The sequence below is a fragment of the Octopus sinensis genome, linkage group LG15, assembly GCF_006345805.1.
Source record: "Octopus sinensis linkage group LG15, ASM634580v1, whole genome shotgun sequence".
Taxonomy (NCBI): domain Eukaryota; kingdom Metazoa; phylum Mollusca; class Cephalopoda; order Octopoda; family Octopodidae; genus Octopus; species Octopus sinensis.
The window spans coordinates 4405489-4425429 of NC_043011.1; the positions used below are offsets into that span (position 1 = coordinate 4405489).

Sequence of the window (19941 nt, forward strand, 5' to 3'; positions counted from 1 at the left end):
CAAAAATTTTTTGTACAGACACACTTATCAATTTTTGATTAGTTCATTCACATGAAACTTTTGGCTCTTGAGACACTGATGTAGCTTCTCAGCTAAAGTATAAGTACACATGCGCACACACACACACACACACACAAGTGCACACTGCAAATATATTAATGAAACCAATACCAATACAATGAAATATTTTGCGAATTCAATAATTCTTCATACGTCAACAAAATTTAACAGACACCGTTTTTATTTGAATTCTGTCTGACTTGTTATCTGGCAGTATTAATTCTTTTGCTGTGCTTCACCAATCATATTTTTCATTGTTGTCACCGTCTTCACCATCGCCCCTATCATCGTCATCACCATCATCATCATCATCATCACCATCATCACCATCATCACCATGTTACTTCCATTTTCCATGCAGACATAGGTTGGAATGATTGTCATGGTTTATGTCAGTTCATAATTGAAGTTACTGACCTCCACTTAATTTCAGTCAGGAAACTACACCTTACTCAGACATCCCAGTTTTGTCATGGCTTTTATGACTAAATGTCCTTCCAAATACCAACCACTTTACAGAGAGAGAGAGAGAGAAAGAGAGAGAGTACACTGTGCATCTAATCATGGTGCCAGCACAAGGAAGCTTCTCATATTCTTAACACGATTAAACAGTCTTCTCAACCCTACATTGTATCTGCTTGATTTACCAACCACTTCACAGAGTGACCATTGCAGTGAGGTTGCCTTGTAAATCATAAGACTGAAGATCCCCCATGACTCTAAGAGGGAGAATGGAAGAAATTGAACTTTGAGCTTGAGGTGGGGTATTGAAAGAAGTTAAAACATGATCAGAAAGAAGGTTTATTGGTGAGAGTGCAAGTAAATGTGAAGCAGATGAGATAGTGCTGTGGGCATGAATTATAAAGGAAAAGATAGAATGGGTGGGGAGTAAGAGGTATGGGTTATGATTTGCTTGAGTATGGGGCAATCCAGTGTTAGTTCACACTAAATAGGTATGAATGGGTGGTGTAGGGGGTTTGTGAGGGAAGAAAAAGGATAGAACAATGTTAGGGTGTTGTGGAGGCAGAGGCGATGCAGAGAGAAGAGGAGAGAAAGAAATTATAGGGTGTCATTGTAGGAGAGAGAATCTGTGAAAGAAAGGGAAGGTAGGGGTGAGGAACAGAGGATGGATACAATGAGGGCTTTCCAACCCTTACAACATCTTCACATTTTGCTTGCTATAATTGCACAAAAATACGGTCCTTCTCTAACACTGTACTCCATGTCATTTCTTTTTTGAATCTTAACATCTTGAGATAGTTTTCATTTTTTTCCCCATGTCTTGCTCAGTCTTCCTCATCAACAGGTTCCATCCACTTTCAGTGCTGGGTATGTTTTCTCTTCACAACAGTCATTATCCATATGCCTCCCGTATTCATGCCAATGCAGTCTCTCTTGTACATCCGATTCTTCTTATAACTAGCATTTCTTTCAGCTTATTTGTACTCACATCATTCATGCACTTCCGGCAACACACAGCCATCAAAATATGCTCACTTAAATTCTTACTAGTTTTTGCACTTGCTTCAGTTTTTGGCTGATAAGGACCAGAAGTTCTATGAGGACAGAATCATGAAGTTGCCAGAAAGATAACAAAAGGTTATTGAATAAAATGGAAAATATATATAGTTAATTAAAGTTCATTCTTTGTATGGAATAAAATGGCTTATTTCACACTAAAAAACTGAAATTACTTTCTTGCCAGCCCAACAGATAGCTGGCTAGCTAGATAGACAGATAGATTGGTTGGTTGGTTTGTTGGCTGCTTGCTTGCTTCCTTGCTTGCTTGCTTGCCTGCCCCTTCAATACTGTTTATGTGGATTTTTATTACATCTTTTCAAGAATCAAATGTTTCAGAAAAATATACAATTTCATCATATAGTTTTCAAAATAACCACAGAATTTCCACAGGTAGTGCTAGTTGTTATTAATATTTTAGAAAGATTTAAGGTGGCAAGCTGATAGAATCGTTAACATGATGGACAAAATGCTTTAGGGACATTACATCCGTCTTCGTGTTCTGAGTCCAAATTCCTTTGAGGTTGATTTTCATCCTTTTAGGGTCAATAAAATAAGTATCCGTTGAGCACTGGGGTCACTGTAATTGACTAATCCTGTCCCTTGAATTGTTGGCTAGAATTTGAAATCAATATTTTAAAAAGATTACTTCTTTGAGACAATTATTTGTTTTAACATGAGGAACATTTATTGTTATTAGTCGAAAGGGAGAAAAGCAAAGTTGACCCTGGTGGAAAATCTATCTTATTTTCCCACTGGGGGCATTTTGTGGGATGGAGCGGTGGTGGTGGTGGTGGTGGCAGTGGGGATTTTCATAGACCCAAATGAGGAAAGAAACAAAAAAGAAAATGAATGAAATAAAATGTATACATGGTATGCAATTATACAGCTGATACAGTGCTCCTGGTATAGACAGATTTCCAATTAGGGTCAGCTAGGGGATGACACAGATCCAAGATCACTCTGAGCACTAAAGGTAAGTCACTTCTTCAAAGTACTGGTTCATGTTTAGAGAAGTTCCATCTGCCCTCTCCATTTTTGACACTTCTCTCTCCACCTTTGCCTTCTTTTCCAAGTGTCCAAGTGGAACCTGAAACCATGAGGCTTTGACTGGAAAGGAAATTTTTTACCCCCAACTCCTTTCAGTCTCAGTTACTACATGACCCCTTTTACTGTAGCTACCAGACAGTGGAAAACTGCTTACCTTGCCTCATTAAAGGAGAGCAGCAAGTTGAATATTGATTTCTGTATGAATCACAAGACTGAGTTTTTGTAGGGAGACATATGGAATTAAAACAACTTCAGAAGTTAAATGGTACCCGTTTTATTCGTTCGGGTAAATTTGAACATAGGACACAAATGGTTATAGCTAAATTCCATAACACAATAAATATATATCCCAACTATTCCACGACCTCTGTAAATACATCTAGTAATCTAACCAACATCAACTGATTGTCCATTTGTTGCTTATAGCTTAATACTTACATAAGAAATCAATAATATAGGAATAAGATATCTTCATTTCCATCAGATCGTTCTAGAACAAAACTAAGAAACAGTTCACTTGATTATTAATGTGTGTCTGCTTGCCATCATCATTTTGTCCCATCGTCTGTTGCTCGTTTGATTTCAGTATCCATGGCAGACTGGTTGTTAAACCTTCTCTACAACTTCTAATTTTCCTTTCTTATTTGAAGGGATGTAGTTCAATAATTGTCTTTTAAGAGAGCAGCCTGTATAAACCATCAGCTTATCAAAAACAGAAATACACTCAGAATTTACGAAGAAGTAACATAGAGGTTCTGTTGTGTCTGGGGAGAGTCATTTTCTTTTTGTGCCTTATTATGTAACACACTCACCGGTAAAATTTCCACTTTTTTCTTATTTTAATTGTCCTAAAATTTTCATTGCATCTTGCAACCTTTTCAATACTTTGACTCTGGCCATTATTTACACTGCGTTCCCTTTTGTTTTCATTGAGGTGTCAATAACAAACTGTTTTTTACCTTTAAAACTTTGCTGCTCATTATTTTTTGTTTTAACTAATTATTATTACATATAGGAAATCTGATCAAATTCAATTTACATTTCTTTTTCAGTGAGATGGATGGTGAAGTAGTTCCTTCAGATTGGCAGGGAAAACTCCCCATAACATACAAAATAGGTCCAGGTCATGTAAATTCTTCATTGTAAGTACTCATTTATTTCTTTTGATTTTTTTTTTTACTTGGTAACCAAGTCAGTGTTGATGCCACACAAATTGTCTGTTGAGAACATTGGTGAATATTTCCAGTAACACATTTGATAATTTATTTTAGCCTCATAATTAAGACCATACTTAGAACACCACCTTCAGTAAATGCACATGCTCATACACACACACACACACACACACACCACACACACACACACACACACATACACATATCAATAAACACTGTTTAAGAAAAAAGACAAGTCACAAGTTCAGGTTAAGTACTCAATAACCTATTGTAGAGTGTAGATATATATTTATTCACTTACTAGAAAAGTTGTGTTTCTTTTGAGTAAATCACCTGATATTGTGCGTGTTGGTGTCATGATCATCATCATTATCATCATCATTATCATCATCATCATCACCTTCATCACTGCTTAACATCAGTTTTCTATGCCAACATAGATTGGATGATTTCACAGGATCTGATGTACCTGATGACTTATCATGCTCCATCTGCCAGATCAAGATTGGAGCCTGGTGCAGCCGTCTGGTTCGCCAGCCCTCAGTCAAAATCGTCCAACCCATGCTAGCATGGAAAGCGGGCGTTAGACGATGATGATGATGATGATGGTGATGATTGTCTACTTTAGCATGGTCCCTATGGCTGGATGCCTTTTCCTTATGCCAACCACTTTACAAAGTATACAAGGTGCTTTTCTGTGGAACCAACACCAGTGGCATTGCCACATAGCTCATATGACTTAGATCCTCTTCAACTAGGTTGCGAGGGGGCACTACAATTGTGAGGGAAGCAGATTTATGCTAGTGGTGGGAGGTTAAAGTACGAAAGAAGGAGCTGGAACGGGTTTCTTGCTGTAGAGGAGATTCAAGGCTGCTTGCATCATGCAAGAGTGGGTAGGAATAATTAGGATGGAGCTGGGAAAGAGAGATGAAAATGGTTGAGAAGAAGTACCAGGATGAGCCCTTAAGGTACAAGAATGTGAGCAGAACAAAAGAACAGGAAGGGTGGTTGCAATAATCTGAGGAGAGTGAGAGATAGTTGGAGATAATTGAAGCAAATATAATTAATGAGGAGTAAGGGTTGAGTGGTCAGTGATGATAAATATGAGCGGTAGACAAGGTAGAAGAAAGTAGGTGATGACTGGCAGTACAGAAAGACCTGAAGAGCAACAAAATATTAAGAATAATAATAATAATAATAATAAATAATAATAATATGCTCAATACCACAGATTTGCTTGTCAGTTGTTTGACCGTAACCAGTTGAGCATGTCCCTTAGTGGCTGACAATATGTGCATCTCTGATCACAAGCAGGAGTAGTGGGGGAGCATCATAGCCATATGTTGAGAGGGATTCTTTGGGATTTGAATAATTCACCTCTGGAAACATGGGTGTTTCATTCAACATCCTTAAACAATCCCAATTCAAGGACCTTTTGAGCGAGATAGGTTACTCGACCAGAAGAAAATTCTAACTGGGCCTCACCTGCAAGGTCATGTACTGTTTATCTTGATATGAGATCACCATGTCGTGCACATATGGTTGTGATGCATGTGCCTGGTGTACCCTTATCAGACGGGTAGTCATGATGGCTATACTGGGCTTTGTATATTTTACCCCAGTGTCACTTTGATGGCATGCACTGCTCTCTCACTCAATAATAATAATAATAATAATAATACAGAAGACAGATGAAGGAAGAGAGAAAGAGATGTAGTTCATATGGAGAATGAGAAGCGTATGGTGAGTGGAAGTAGTTCTCTCTCTCTCTCTCCTTCTCTCTCTCTCTCTCCTTCTCTCTCTCTCTCTCTCTCTCTCTCCTCTCTCTCTCTCTCTCTCTGTTAATGTTTAAATTTATTTGATGTTGAAACATCACTCCATTACTTTGAGTTTCTCATTTCCATTCTACAAAATAAGGAGTCAAAGTAATCACAGAGGAAAGTTTTAGCTTTGAATAAATTCATAAACCTGTCTGCATGTATTCGCTACATTTTCCTTTCCTTTGTAAGCTAAACACATCTCCTTACTGTTTTACGTATTGAGTTTTATTTCTCCTTTTTGTATAACCAAGCCTATATATATATATATATACCATTACTATCCATTAAATTTGATTTGGGCTTTATAGATATCCCAAAGGAGAGAAAGAAAAAAAATTCTCTCTTTTCCTCCCTTCCTCTCTCTCTCTTTCTCTCCTTTCTTCTCCCTCTATCTCTTTCTCTCTCTCCCTCCCTTTCTCTCCTGGTGCCCTACACCTCTGTCACTTCTGTCTCCCTCGTCCTGTCTCCCTCTTCACATACACAATGTCAGCCACCCAGTATTTTTAGGCTGTAATTATGGAACTAAACTATTCCCATCATTCCCATTCTGAGCAGATGACGACATTTTACTGAGGAAATATTAAAAATAATTTATCTCTAATTAGTCATCAGTTTCACAATTTTTTGGAACTAACATCAAGAATGTTCCTAAATTTTCAGGAGCACCAACAAAACTACAAATGCTTGCATAAAAGGGTAATACTTTACACCAAAATATAGCGCTGTCGAAGCATAAATGCTAAGCTGTCAGGTCACATTTCTGATAATTCACAAAGCTCTAAATTTATAGATTCGCTTTTATTTCTGTTGAGTTCTTAAATTCTTTGGAAACCTCTGTACTTCCACACTACCGACTTCTGTTAAAAGTAGGAGCCACCATCATTACTACTAGTGATGCATTGGTCATACTTAGTCTGGTGGTTAAGGCATTAATGTCTGCTATTATTCGGGCAACTCTTCTGACAACTATTCTCCATGGAAGAAAATACTTTCATAGCCAAAGTACCCCTGGCACATCTGATTCCTTATTACACTTCAGATACTAAAGTTTGCTGTCTCCTGTAAAACTGAGCTTCGTTAAATCCATAAATAAATCACAAGAACTGTTGCTGGACAACTTGAAGGACGCTGCTTCCCTCACAGACAATTTTATATTGCATGTGAAACATTGTTTAGAAGGAAGTTCTGGGCTTACATGAAATAGTATTAAGAGGTAACATGGTGCTGAGAAACAGAAAGGAAAACCATCATGTGTACAGTCATCTCAGGTAATACAGTGTAACCATCACGGAAGTGTCTACATGACATCTCAGCATGGTAGGAAAAGCAGCCAGATTTCCCTCAGAACCCACTAAATTGCTTTATGTCTTTGTATATGTGCCAATTCTGTATAGAGGTGTAAGGACCACCAGTACTGTTTCTGCAAAGCCTGGTGCACTGATAACCTAATTTTTTTGTGTTACATACAAGTGGGATCTTGCCTTGGTGGAACTTGGTGAAAGTAATGTTGTTGGCTTCGTCATTAGCAAAGCATTTAACCATGTCTGGCATGCAAATCTCCCGTTGGAACTTCTTGCCTATGGACTCCCCCATCTCTCTTCTCATGGATTACAAGCTTTCTATCAAGTGCACTATTATTGTTCATGTTGCCGCTGCTCTTTGTGCCTCTTATTCTTTCAATTCCAGGGTACCTCGAGGTTTGGTTTTGTCTTTCACTTACATCCTTCCATACATCAATAAATTACTTGCCACCACATCCAATAACACTCACTCTCACATAGATGACACTACCCTTCATTTCTCCCTAACATTCTCTAACCATGCATTATCCACTCATAATCTGGATGTCACTCACCAAACACACACTGGTTCCATGAAGAAAAACCTCAAAACATCCTCCAATGGCAATATGCCAATTTAGTTTCTTTCAAGAAGAAAATTCAATCTCTTCTGACATCAAGGAAGTATCTTCACAGCTAGCGCCCTCAAATCACTCCAATCTATTCAGATGAAAGTTGGATGGGTATGCATGAATAGAAGGGGCATGGACCCAGCTAACTCTAAAGAGCAAAGGCCATTATAGTAGCATCAGAAAAGGCAAAGACAGAGAACAGCACATCCATGGGGAAGAAGCTGGAGTATCTCTGTAAGTGATTTAATGCCAATCAGTCAGGTGGAAATTTTTACCTCAACTGGTCCTTGTACAGTTATACTAATTCACTCAATTGAACTGGAAAAGTGAAACTGACCTTGGCAGGATTTGAACTCAAAACACAGGTCATCTCATTTGATGCTTTGACAATCATGCCAATCCACTCAATTGAACTGGAAAAGCAAAACTGACCTTGGCAGCATTTGAACTCAAAGCGCAGGGAGTAGAACATATAGTGCAAAGCATTCTGTCTGATATTGTAACAGATCTACCCAATCCCACTCCCTATGCACTCAGTACATTCATATTCCATTCTAACTCAGAACGTCAAGACATACGAAATGCCGCCAAGCATTCTGCCAGCACCCCGCCTTATTCTGGTTTAAAACAAAAATATTAAAATTTGACTGAAGTGTTCAAACTTTAAATGGAAAGTTTCTCATCTTAGTGCTGCCTTTAATATGGTCACTGTCATAAGCAACAATTTTCCTTCTAAAATAACACGGGCGCAGGAGTGGCTGTGTGGTAAGTAGCTTGCTAACCAACCACATGGTTCCGGGTTCAGTCCCACTGCATGGCATCTTGGGCAAGTGTCTTCTGCTATAGCCCCGGGCCGACCAATGCCTTGTGAGTGGATTTGGTAGACGGAAACTAAAAGAAGCCCGTCGTATATATATATATATATATATATATATATATGTATGTGTGTGTATATGTTTGTGTGTCTGTGTTTGTCCCCCTAGCATTGCTTGACAACCGATGCTGGTGTGTTTACGTCCCCGTCACTTAGCGGTTCGGCAAAAGAGACCGATAGAATAAGTACTGGACTTACAAAAGAATAAGTCCCGGGGTTGAGTTGCTTGATTAAAGGTGGTGCTCCAGCATGGCCGCAGTCAAATGACTGAAACAAGTAAAAGAAAAGAAAGAATAAAAGTTTAAATCCTACATTTCTGCATGTTGCTTTTGTTTATAATGAAGAACTTTCACTGAAATATCTGGTACTGAAATGATAATACACCCATCTTGTATGTAAACATTGAAATGCTCTAGCTTTAGTTTAGAGTTCCATGAGAGTAGTCATGTAGAAATATTGAAGTTGGAGATGCTCAAGACTCAGCTTTCAGAAGCAGAACAATTAAGTTTAGAGTAAAAGACTGACTCATACTGCGAACTGCCGCAACATTGGGGTCTAATATAACTAAATTGACAATTTCAAAATGCAATACATTCTATAAAAAAAAATGCCTTTCAAGATTAATTCCAAAAATTTTGGAAGCACTAGAAGAGACTGTTATAGTCGCACTGCAGGCAGAAAATAAAATTAAAAATGATATGACAAACATTATCCAAGAACTACCAGTGACAGCATAGGATATAAGAATGAAAGCTGTAGGTGATGCATATATTACGAAAATAAAAGAAGCTTTAAAAAATAAACAAAATGAAAATTCAGATACCAGTAGTTTTTCACTATGCGATGATATTCGGATGTATGTCCAAAGAGTGGTGTTTCCCATGGAAGTATTCTGTGAAATATTCGATGTACTGGTACCAAAAGCAATAGAGTTCCGTAGAACCAGCATGAGAAACAGAAAGCAGGCCGAACACCTTGAGATAATACCCAAGCGAAAAGGATACAAAAAATAAATAAATAAATAAATATAGGCGCAGGAGTGGCTGTGTGGTAAGTAGCTTGCTAACCAACCACATGGTTTCGGGTTCAGTCCCACTGCGTGGCACCTTGGGCAAGTGTCTTCTATTATAGCCTTGGGCCGACCAAAGCCTTGTGAGTGGATTTGGTAGACGGAAACTGAAAGAAGCCCGTCATGTATATGTATATATATATATATGTTGTGTGTCTGTGTTTGTCCCCCTAGCATTGCTTGACAACCGATGCTGGTGTGTTTATGACCCCGTCACTTAGCAGTTTGGCAAAAGAGACCAATAGAATAAGTACTGGGCTTATAAAAAGAATAAGTCCTGGGGTCGAGTTGCTCGACTAAAGGCGGTGCTCCAGCATGGCTGCAGTCAACTGACTGAAACAAGTAAAAGAGTAAACAAAAAGAAAGAAAGAAAGAAAAATTTGCAAGAGTACGATGCCTCCTGGTGAGAATGGACTGGATCACTACTTATAAATAGTAGCGATCTGAGTGAGATAGTTTGTGCTAGTTCCACCGTTCATGTGTTTATAGTTCAAAGCTGGAGTGCAAAGTTTACAGTTCGAGTTAGCATGTTGGATTACTGGTTCTTAAAAAATTGTTGCTATGTTCCTTGTGGTTGCTGCTGTTTGTTTCAGTTATATTGTTCTTACACTGTTGCAGTGTATTTGTTTATCCATAAGGATATCACATGAATGAGAAGATTTGCCTGACGAGAAGCTGGCTGGAGCTTATTGCTCATTTCCAGTCTAAGGAGTCTGTCACCTCAGACAAAGTCAGCTGTTATTGTGGCAAGTGAATAAATTCTCAAAGTCTTGCAAACATAGCATTATTTTTAGCTACCCACAAGGGGCTAAACACAGAGGGGACAAACAAGGACAGACAAACGGATTAAGTCGATTACATCAACCCAGTGCATAACTGGTACTTAATTTATCGACCCTGAAAGGATGAAAGGCAAAGTCGACCTTGGCGGAATTTGAACTCAGAATGTAACGGCAGACGAAATACGGCTACGCATTTCGCCCGGCGTGATAACGTTTCTGCCAGCTCGCCACCTTATTGCAAGTATAGCATGAGGTGTCATGCTAGATATACGGAGGATAATGCAATGATCAAATGAACCATTGAAAACTGTTGTGATGACCAGTTTATCCTAGAACCTGTGAGATTGTCTCAGTTGGATGGGAAAGGACTTTAACTTGCATTTCTTTAAGATGAGTTATTTCTTATGGAATGCTATTGTGGCAAGGACATTACTGAAAACAGTTCCTTACCTCATTACTGCATGTAGCACAGTAACAAAAACAGAACAGGGCAAAAACGACGACGCCGTGGTGATCTCATTCTTGCTCACAACATCATAAGCGGAGGGTGTAACCTCTCGAAAGAGCTGTTCTTCACTCCTGCTCCAGAGCGTCGGCTGCAGGGTCATTCCGAAAAGCTCTATCTGTGACAATTTCATCTCAATTGAAGGAGAGGGGCTTTCTCCGTCCGGCTTGTGGATCCGTGGAATAAGCTGCCAGACGAGATGGTGAAGATGCCGACGACCACTCGGTTCAAAGTCTCCCTTGACCACAAGTGGCCTGAACTCTTTACACGAACACCCTCCCTGTACATAACTCCATGTCCCCCTACATGGCCTTGCTTTTTGCTTTTTGAGCCAAAAAATTAACTAACTAAGGAGTGGCTGTGTGGTAAGTAGCTTGCTAACCAGCCACATGGTTCCGGGTTCAGTCCCACTGCATGGCATCTTGGACAAGTGTCTTCTGCTATAGCCCCGGGCCGACCAAAGCCTTGTGAGTGGATTTGGTAGACGGAAACTGAAAGAAGCCTGTCGTATATATGTATATATATATATGTATGTGTGCGTGTTTGTGTGTCTGTGTTTGTCCCCCAAGCATTGCTTGACAACCGATGCTGGTGTGTTTACATCCCCGTCACTTAGCGGGACAGCAAAAAGAGACCGATAGAATAAGTACTGGGCTTACAAAGAATAAATCCCGGGGTCGATTTGATCAACTAAAGGCGGTGCTCCAGCATGGCCACAGTCAAATGACTGAAACAAGTAAAAGAAAAAAAAAGAAAAACATAATGCCATAAGCTTCAACCCACAACATTCAAAAATTATGAATCTGTGTCCCATAACCCCACATGCAACAATTAATGAAATCAGCAAACTATTGAATGAGACCCCAAAAAACACACCCCTGTCTGTGTTTCTCTGTCAATGACTCTCAATAGAAAGGGAAAACACCTTATGTAATGAGGTGTATACAACTTATATAATATTTACTGGGGGGGGGGACATTGTTTTCAAATATTTTATTTCTTTTCTCTTGATATAAATTATGTTGTCAGTAAATAAGTGTCAGGAATAAATTAATAGTGTTTCTAAGATATATGACTTAATTGCTCAATCTATTGAACTCAGGAGAATGTAGAACTACTAAAGTGAAAAAATAATTGATTAATTCTTAAATAGACTTGGAACTTTTTATTTTAAATAGGAAGAAATGAGACGTGATGATAATATCTTTGTAAAAGACACTGTAGTTTGTTTTTAATAGTTTGATCTGAAGGAAGGGACAATGCCCGTAACCTTTTTTTAAGCTCTTCAAGACAGTTAAAGTTAATGAGGTTGATGTTCATCTTGAATTACTCATTGCAAGCCGACATCTGCAGGTGAAACAGTAGTAAGGAGAGAACTTCAGAGGATTGATGTTCTGAGAAGAAAACCTTGAGTGCCATAGTTTATACAAGGCTTGGAGAACCACAATATATGGTTGATGAAGATGAGAAATGAAGAGACAAGTGAGTTGAGTGGGCTTAGCTGGAGGTGATATGGGACCAACCAGTGTCACTGTAGTAACAATATTAAAAGCAGAGCAAGGTAACTCCACACCTGTGCTTGGAGTACGCTGGTAGTAGTTGTGGCAATAGCAGCCACAAGCCTTTTCAATGTCAACGGCTTTTGGAAATGACACCATATCACACCATATCACTGGAATTATGTGAAGGCGCGTGGCTCAGTGGTTAGAGCATCGAGCTTACGATCGTGAGGTTGTGAGCTCGGATCCCAGACCGGGCTGCGTGTTGTGTTCTTGAGCAAGACACTTTATTTCACGTTGCTCCAGTTCACTCAGCTGTAGAAATGAGTTGCGACGTCACAGGTGCCAAGCTGTATTGGCCCTTGCCTTTCCCTTGGACAACATCGGTGACGTGGAGAGGGGAGGCCGGTATGCATGGGTGACTGCTGGTCTTCCATAAAAACAACCTTGCCCAGACTTGTGCCTCAGAGGGTAACTCTCTAGGTGCAAACCCATGGTCAGTGTCTGACCGAAGGGGGTCACCATCACCACCATATATTCAGTGTATGATAGTTGTCTTATTCTACACCTACTGGTTGCTGGCTTTTTAGCCCTAGGTCAACCTTGATTAAGCAAGCATATAAATAGTCAAACCGACTGAAAAATGTAACTTACCGATCCATATATCCACATATTCCATGCCTTGCTGATGGCCATATTGCACATTCTGATGGGCAGTGTTTGGTTATTTTTGATGCAGTGCTGCAGCCTGGACAGGATGGATTTTCATGTTTCTGAATGGCTGCTGTTTCTACAACCAAAGGTACTTCAGCCTGGACCACCCCATTTTTTCACATATCCATGACTACATTGTTCAATGAATCTTTGTGCTTTTAAAGTAGCAGGGTTAGAGAGTAATTTGGTTGCTATTTCTAGCATTTTGAACAACCTTATAGAGGCTTCTTCATTAGCATGTCTGTATATCTGTAGATTCCAATGGCAGTCAGAATGAAATTGGTCAAAGGGAACTCAGTTCATATGTGATTGCTGCTCAGAGACCTTTATGAAGTCACTCAATTTGCTAGAAATAATAACCCAGATCTCCTTCAAATTTCACACTATTGTCTTAGTTGGCCACTTCTATTTTATATGTATATCATGCATTATTTATTTTCAGTTTTCCTTATGATATCAACAGACTTGTTTTCCTATCTTACAGTATGTCTGTGTCATCATCATCATCATCATCATCATCGTTTAACGTCCACTTTCCATGCTAGCATGGGTTGGACGGTTCAACCGGGGTCTGGGAAGCCAGAAGGCTGCACCAGGCTCCAGTCTGATCTGGCAGTGTTTCTACAGCTGGATGCCCTTCCTAACACCAACCACTCCGTGAGTGTAGTGGGTGCTTTTTACGTGCCACCGGCACAGGTGCCAGGGCAGGCTGGCATCGTCCATGATCGGTTGGTGCTTTTTACGTGCCACCGGCACAGAAGCCAGTCATGTGTTTAAATTTTGTCCTGGTCATATATGTTGTGAGCACTTCTAGTAAACTATTCAAATATTGCTATCCATTTTACACTGTGTACACTAAATGGTATATAAAGATGAGGTATATAAGGCGGCGAGCTGGCAGAAACGTTAGCACACTGGGCGAAATGCTTACCGGTATTTCGTCTGCGTTACGTTGTGAGTTCAAATTCCGCCGAGGTCGACTTTGCCTTTCATCCTTTTGGGGTCGATAAATTAAGTACCAGTTACGCACTGGAGTCGATGTAATCGACTTAATACCTATGTCTGTCCTTGTTTGTCCCCTCTGTGTTTAGCCCCTTGTGGGTAATAAAGAAATAGGTATATAAAGATGAGAAATTTAAAAATCTGTTCAAATTTTTAACCTGATAGTTTGAATTCCATATTTTCTGTACTGCAGTACTATAGTTTTACTGTCACCGTAGAGCCTGTCCAAATGTATCTCACCACTGCATCCATCATCTAAGCAGCTGTAAAATACCTTTACTATCTTAACCTCATTTCCATAATGGCTTATTTAATGCAGTGTGGAATGTTACTATAGGCGCAGGAGTGGCTGTGTGGTAAGTAGCTTGTTAACCAACCACATGGTTCCGGGTTCAGTCCCACTGCGTGGCATCTTGGGCAAGTGTCTTCTGCTATAGCCCCTGGCCGACCAATGCCTTGTGAGTGGATTTGGTAGACGGAAACTGAAAGAAGCCTGTCGTATATATGTATATATATATGTATATGTGTGTCTGTGTTTGTCCCCCTAGCATTGCTTGACAACCAATGCTGGTGTGTTTACATACCCGTAACTTAGCGGTTCGGCAAAAAGAGACTAATAGAATAAGTCCTGGGGTCGATTTGCTCGACTACAGGTGGTGCTCCAGCATGGCTGCAGTCAAATGACTGAAACAAGTAAAAGAGTAAAAGAGTAAAGAGTATAGTGACAATGTTACTTAAAGGGAAATGGTGCTTGAGTAATGTAACGTAAATATTTTAACAGCCACAAATAGTCATATATTTCTTGTTATGTAATCAACATTTAACAAGGATGGAGGAGAAAAACCCCATAATAATTGTGGGATGGTGTTGTCCTTCAGGATATATGTTGGCCAAAATGATTCAATAAAGAAGAATAAAATAACTGATAGCAGGAAAGGATTGTGGCTGCCTTACAATGTTCACAAGCAATGTTAAACCTCATTCCAATGTAATGACCATGTAGTTTTTACACTCTGTGCTATGCAATAATAATTGCCACAGCTTCAGAATAAACATTTAAACAAACTGATCATATGTTTGTTACTCTTTATTCTCTCTCTCTCTTTTACTTGTTTCAGTCATTTGACTGCGGCCATGCTGGAGCACCACCTTTAATCAAGCAACTCGACCCCGGGACTTATTCTTTGCAAGCCCAGTACTTATTCTATCGGTCTCTTTTGCCGAACCGCTAAGTGACGGGGACATAAACACACCAGCATCGGTTGTCAAGCAATACTAAGGGGGACAGACACAGACACACACGCACATATATATATACATATATACAACGGGCTTCTTTCAGTTTCTGTCTACCAAATCCACTCACAAGGCTTTGGTCAGCCCGAGGCTATAGTAGAAGACACTTGCCCAAGGTGTCACGCAGTGGGACTGAACCCGGAACCATGTGGTTGGTAAACAAGCTACTTACCACACAGCCACTCCTGCGCCCAATGGTTAATAGCTTAAATTATTTCATATATTGTCTGTTCATATTGTAATATTACAATATGGACAGAACAAACAGACTAGAGAAAAATATTCCACAAGACATTACAATTCAGGCATTCTTGAAGACATGAAGTTGACACAGATGTTCTTTATCTCATATCCATGAATAGAAAGCATTTTGAAGTTCTAGCATAAAATTACGAGGAAAAATCTTCGGTCATTCCTGTTCTTTATGAGTTTTGTGACTGTCAGAAACACCACCTCCATTTTAATATTTTTGATTTTATAGAACAAATAAACTTTTTTTTTTTATATCAAATTTCTAATGTATGTAGTTAATTGTTTTAAGATTTCTCTAAAATGTATCCTGTTTTAGTTTTTTTATTGTGTGTGATTCAGATGATATTTTCAACAAAATATGATACAATTCAAAATATGTTCATGATGTGATTGTTCTTTACAGTTAAACATGTCATGTTTAGGCAGTGGCTTACATTTGGAAATTGAGAAAATTAAACTTTGAAGGATGTTGTTAATATATAGTGATTAGAAAATGGATCTGACGTAAACAGATATCATGTATACACACAGATGTCTACATTTATGTCTGTATGTGTTAGTGTACATATGTGTGTGTATGTGTGCGTGTATGTGTGTGTGTATGTGTATATATATATATATATATATATATATATATATTATATACTTTATTTAAAAGCAGCAGAAAATTCAACAAAACCTGTTACTCAGAGTAACAGGTTATGTTGAATTTTCTGCTGCTTTTAAATAAAGCATATTACTCTACCACTGGTATTTGAGTACTCTTTTTTCCATCTTGTTTACTCCGGTATATATATATATATATATATATACACACACACACACATACATACATACACATACACACACACTTTATAAGATAATTATGCTCTACAGCTATCATTTAAATTGCTACATAATCAACACACATAATTTATTGATTATGTATGTATTTTCTTGCTGTTTTTTGAGGAATATGGATTTACTAGTAGGAGAGGATTCCCAGTCCCCTCGCTCCTGGCCCTTCTAGTGGCCTCTTACGCCATGCAGGGAATACACCAACTGCATTCTACTGATCACCCCCTCCCCTCCCCACCAGTCACAGTGGGGTTTGACAGTTAACCTGTAGCTGGGGCCCTTACAGATGCTACCACTCCAGGCCAGAGTGGACCTGGGAGCAATAGTAGCTAAGATGTGGTTTCACACTCCTCAGACCCTGAAACCAGGGCCCCAGGTTCCAACTAACAGATGTAGTTTATCCCTTTAGCATTTAAACTGGTCGTATCCGGCCAAAAGGATTCTGCCTGTTTTATGTTCAAACTGGCCATATCTGGTCTCTCACACCAACCCTACAATATTGTTTTAAAAATTAGCAGTTTCCTCATCAAAATCTCATAGCTACAAGATAATGCATGATTAGTTCAAAACAATGTGGATAAAAAAGCATTAATTTTGGCAGAATAATGTGAACACTAAAGGGTTAAAGTCATACCTGAGACAGGTGGTTAGAGGTGTTGGAGTGAGAGAGGCAAGAGTGTTTCTAAATGATAGGAAACTTGGAGAGTGTTTATGGACGGATGAGTGAATTTGATGTTGTTCAAGGGTTACAGAACCAGCATGATGCGGCGGGAGTAAATCAGCATATGCTGTTGGGCCCCGCTACTGATATTCTATGCCTTGACCTGAACATAGAATGGAGCTTGCCTCTTTGAGCTGGGAAATGAATGGAATGCCTGGTGTGTGTCTTGTTGTGGCTACCCACTTCTAAAAGATGGGGAATAGGCCTGGGTATATAAAAAAAATATGTAATTTATTTATGTTACTCACTTCCTTATGAGGAAACAAATCAAAAGTGGGGAAAATTAACAGGAGTGGCTGTGTAGTAAGTAGCTTGCTAACCAACCACATGGTTCCGGGTTCAGTCCCACTGCGTGGCATCGTGGGCAAGTGTCTTCTGCTATAGCCCCGGGCCGACCAAAGCCTTGTGAGTGGATTTGGTAGACAGAAACTGAAAGAAGCCTGTCGTATATATGTATATATATATATATATATGTGTGTGTACATGTTTGTGTATCTGTGTTTGTCCCCCTAGCATTGCTTGACAACCGATGCTGGTGTGTTTATGTCCCCATCACTTAGCGGTTCGGCAAAAGAGACCGATAGAATAAGTACTGGGCTTACAAAGAATAAGTCCCAGGGTCGATTTGCTCGTATAAAGGCGGTGCTCCAGCATGGCCGCAGTCAAATGACTGAATCGAGTAAAAGAGTATATTTGCCAATTTTGTGTCTACATGCAAATTTCTTCTTCCTTGTAATAATGTATTGGAGTTTAATGATGTGTTATGTGTTGAGCTCTTAAATACTGTGAATATAATTTATGGCGTTTTTACATCAATTCACTATACAGGTAAACAGTAGGCAGAGAGTTATACATACAGGTGTATAGATACAAATAGTTTTCTGGGGAATCTTCTAAACATTTGAAAGAATATATTTCACATGTTCTTTCACAGTTAACTACTCTCGTGTTTTCGGCAGGTATCTGTATTTCTCTCCTGCATACCAAGTATGGCCACTTTTGCAATGGCAGTAGGGTCCCATCTTCTGTCCTGCTCACTAAAACTTTAGTCTTTACTAGATTTATATGTAATCTCTTCTGTCTTTCACTTCAATGTTTAGAATTTTCTTTCTAAATCTTTTACCTTAGTTAGTTAGTTAGTTAATTTTTTGGCTCAAAAAGCAAAAAGCAAGGCCATGTAGGGGGACATGGAGTTATGTACAGGGTGGTGTTTATGTAAAGAGTTCAGGCCACTTGAGGTCAAGGGAGACTTTGAACTGAGCGGTCGTCGGCATCTTCACCATCTCGTCCGACAGCTTATTCCACGGATGCGCAACCCGGATGGAGAAAGCCCCTCTCCTTCGATTGAGATGAAATCGTCGCAGATAGAGCTTTTCGGAATGACCCCGCAGCCGACGCTCTGGAGCAGGAGTGAAGAACAGCTCTTTTGAGAGGTTACACTTTCCGCTTATGATGTTCTGCTATGAGATCTAGATCACTGACTTACCTGGACAACCGATCTTAAAATATTCTGCTGAGAAAATACAATAAAGAGAAGTCAGTTAAGAACTGAAACCATTTGGATGCCAACCTCCAGGCTAGATTTGTCTGGGAATCGAAACCGCGATCCTACGACCGCGAGTCCGCTGCCCTAACCACTGGGCCATTGCGCCTCCACTAGCACATCTGTATATGGCTTGTCAAATGTCAACTATTTATCTCTAGTTTTCTTAGTGAGTGGCATTTTGTCAAAGACTTTCTTCAGGTGGATTAGGTACAGTGGTTTACAAAGTTGTTTCGCTAGGAAGAATTCTTTGGTGGTACACCATGGCATAGACATAAACTCTAACTGCATGGCAAATAGCTTTGATAACTTTTGTTACTTGAGTGACCTAGTTAGCATTAGAGATGGTTGTTCTCAAAATATGATATCTCTCTTTTACTCTCTTTTACTTGTTTCAGTCATTTGACTGCGGCCATGCTGGAGCACCGCCTTTAGTCGAGCAACTCGACCCCGGGACTTATTATTTGTAAGCCCAGTACTTATTCTATCGGTCTCTTTTGCCGAACCACTAAGTTACGGGGACGTAAACGCACCAGCATTGGTTGTCAAGCAATGCTAGGGGGACAAACACAGACACACAAACACACACACGCATATATATATATATATATATATATATACACATATATACGACGGGCTTCTTTCAGTTTCCATCTACCAAATCCACTCACAAGGCATTGGTCGGCCCGGGGCTATAGCAGAAGACACTTGCCCAAGATGCCATGCAGTGGGACTGAACCCGGAACCATGTGGCTGGTTAGCAAGCTACTTACCACACAGCCACTCCTGCGCCTATACTGAGTATTCCAGATAGATATAGAGTTTTGTATTCTTTTATGCTGAGTAAATCTTGCGTCGTTGTTAGAGTCAGGTTGAGGTTTCTTGGTTCTAGACTTTCTGGCCACATTTGAGATATCTTCTCTAAATCATTGTTAGACTCATCTTTGAAAATTAGTTCCTCGGTGTTCAGAGGTTCCTGCAGTCAGCCAATCTTAGAAACCTAATTTAGCCTGGAGAAGCTATAACAAATAAGAAGAGGCTAAAAATTGAAGCCTGATGGATATCTATTTGCATCTAAACCCCATACTGATCTCATTGCTGACCCCCCACTCACTTTGCTGACATGACTCAGAAATCTTTAACCTACCTCTAGTTTTCTAAGCAGTCATCAGATTACAAAGCATGGAACACAGTCAACAATTACAGATGAACCACTCAACCATGCAAAGCATGTTCAAACTTTTGCACAAACATTTGCACACTTACACACACCACTCTTTCGATATCGGTTCATAGGACAGCACTCCTAAGG

The 19941-nt window shown here is 39.6% G+C and overlaps 1 protein-coding gene across 10 annotated transcripts in view; it reads left to right on the forward strand.

The window, feature by feature from the left end:
* The window catches only part of LOC115219722 (N-acetylated-alpha-linked acidic dipeptidase 2), a 785126-nt gene that overhangs the window by 663698 nt on the left and 101487 nt on the right, over nucleotides 1-19941 (forward strand). For all 10 annotated transcript variants that reach the window (XM_036509422.1, XM_036509419.1, XM_036509418.1 and 7 more), the window contains one exon: nucleotides 3681-3770. In XM_036509422.1, the coding sequence (XP_036365315.1) occupies nucleotides 3681-3770 (90 nt within the window). The remainder of the gene's footprint in view (nucleotides 1-3680; nucleotides 3771-19941) is intronic.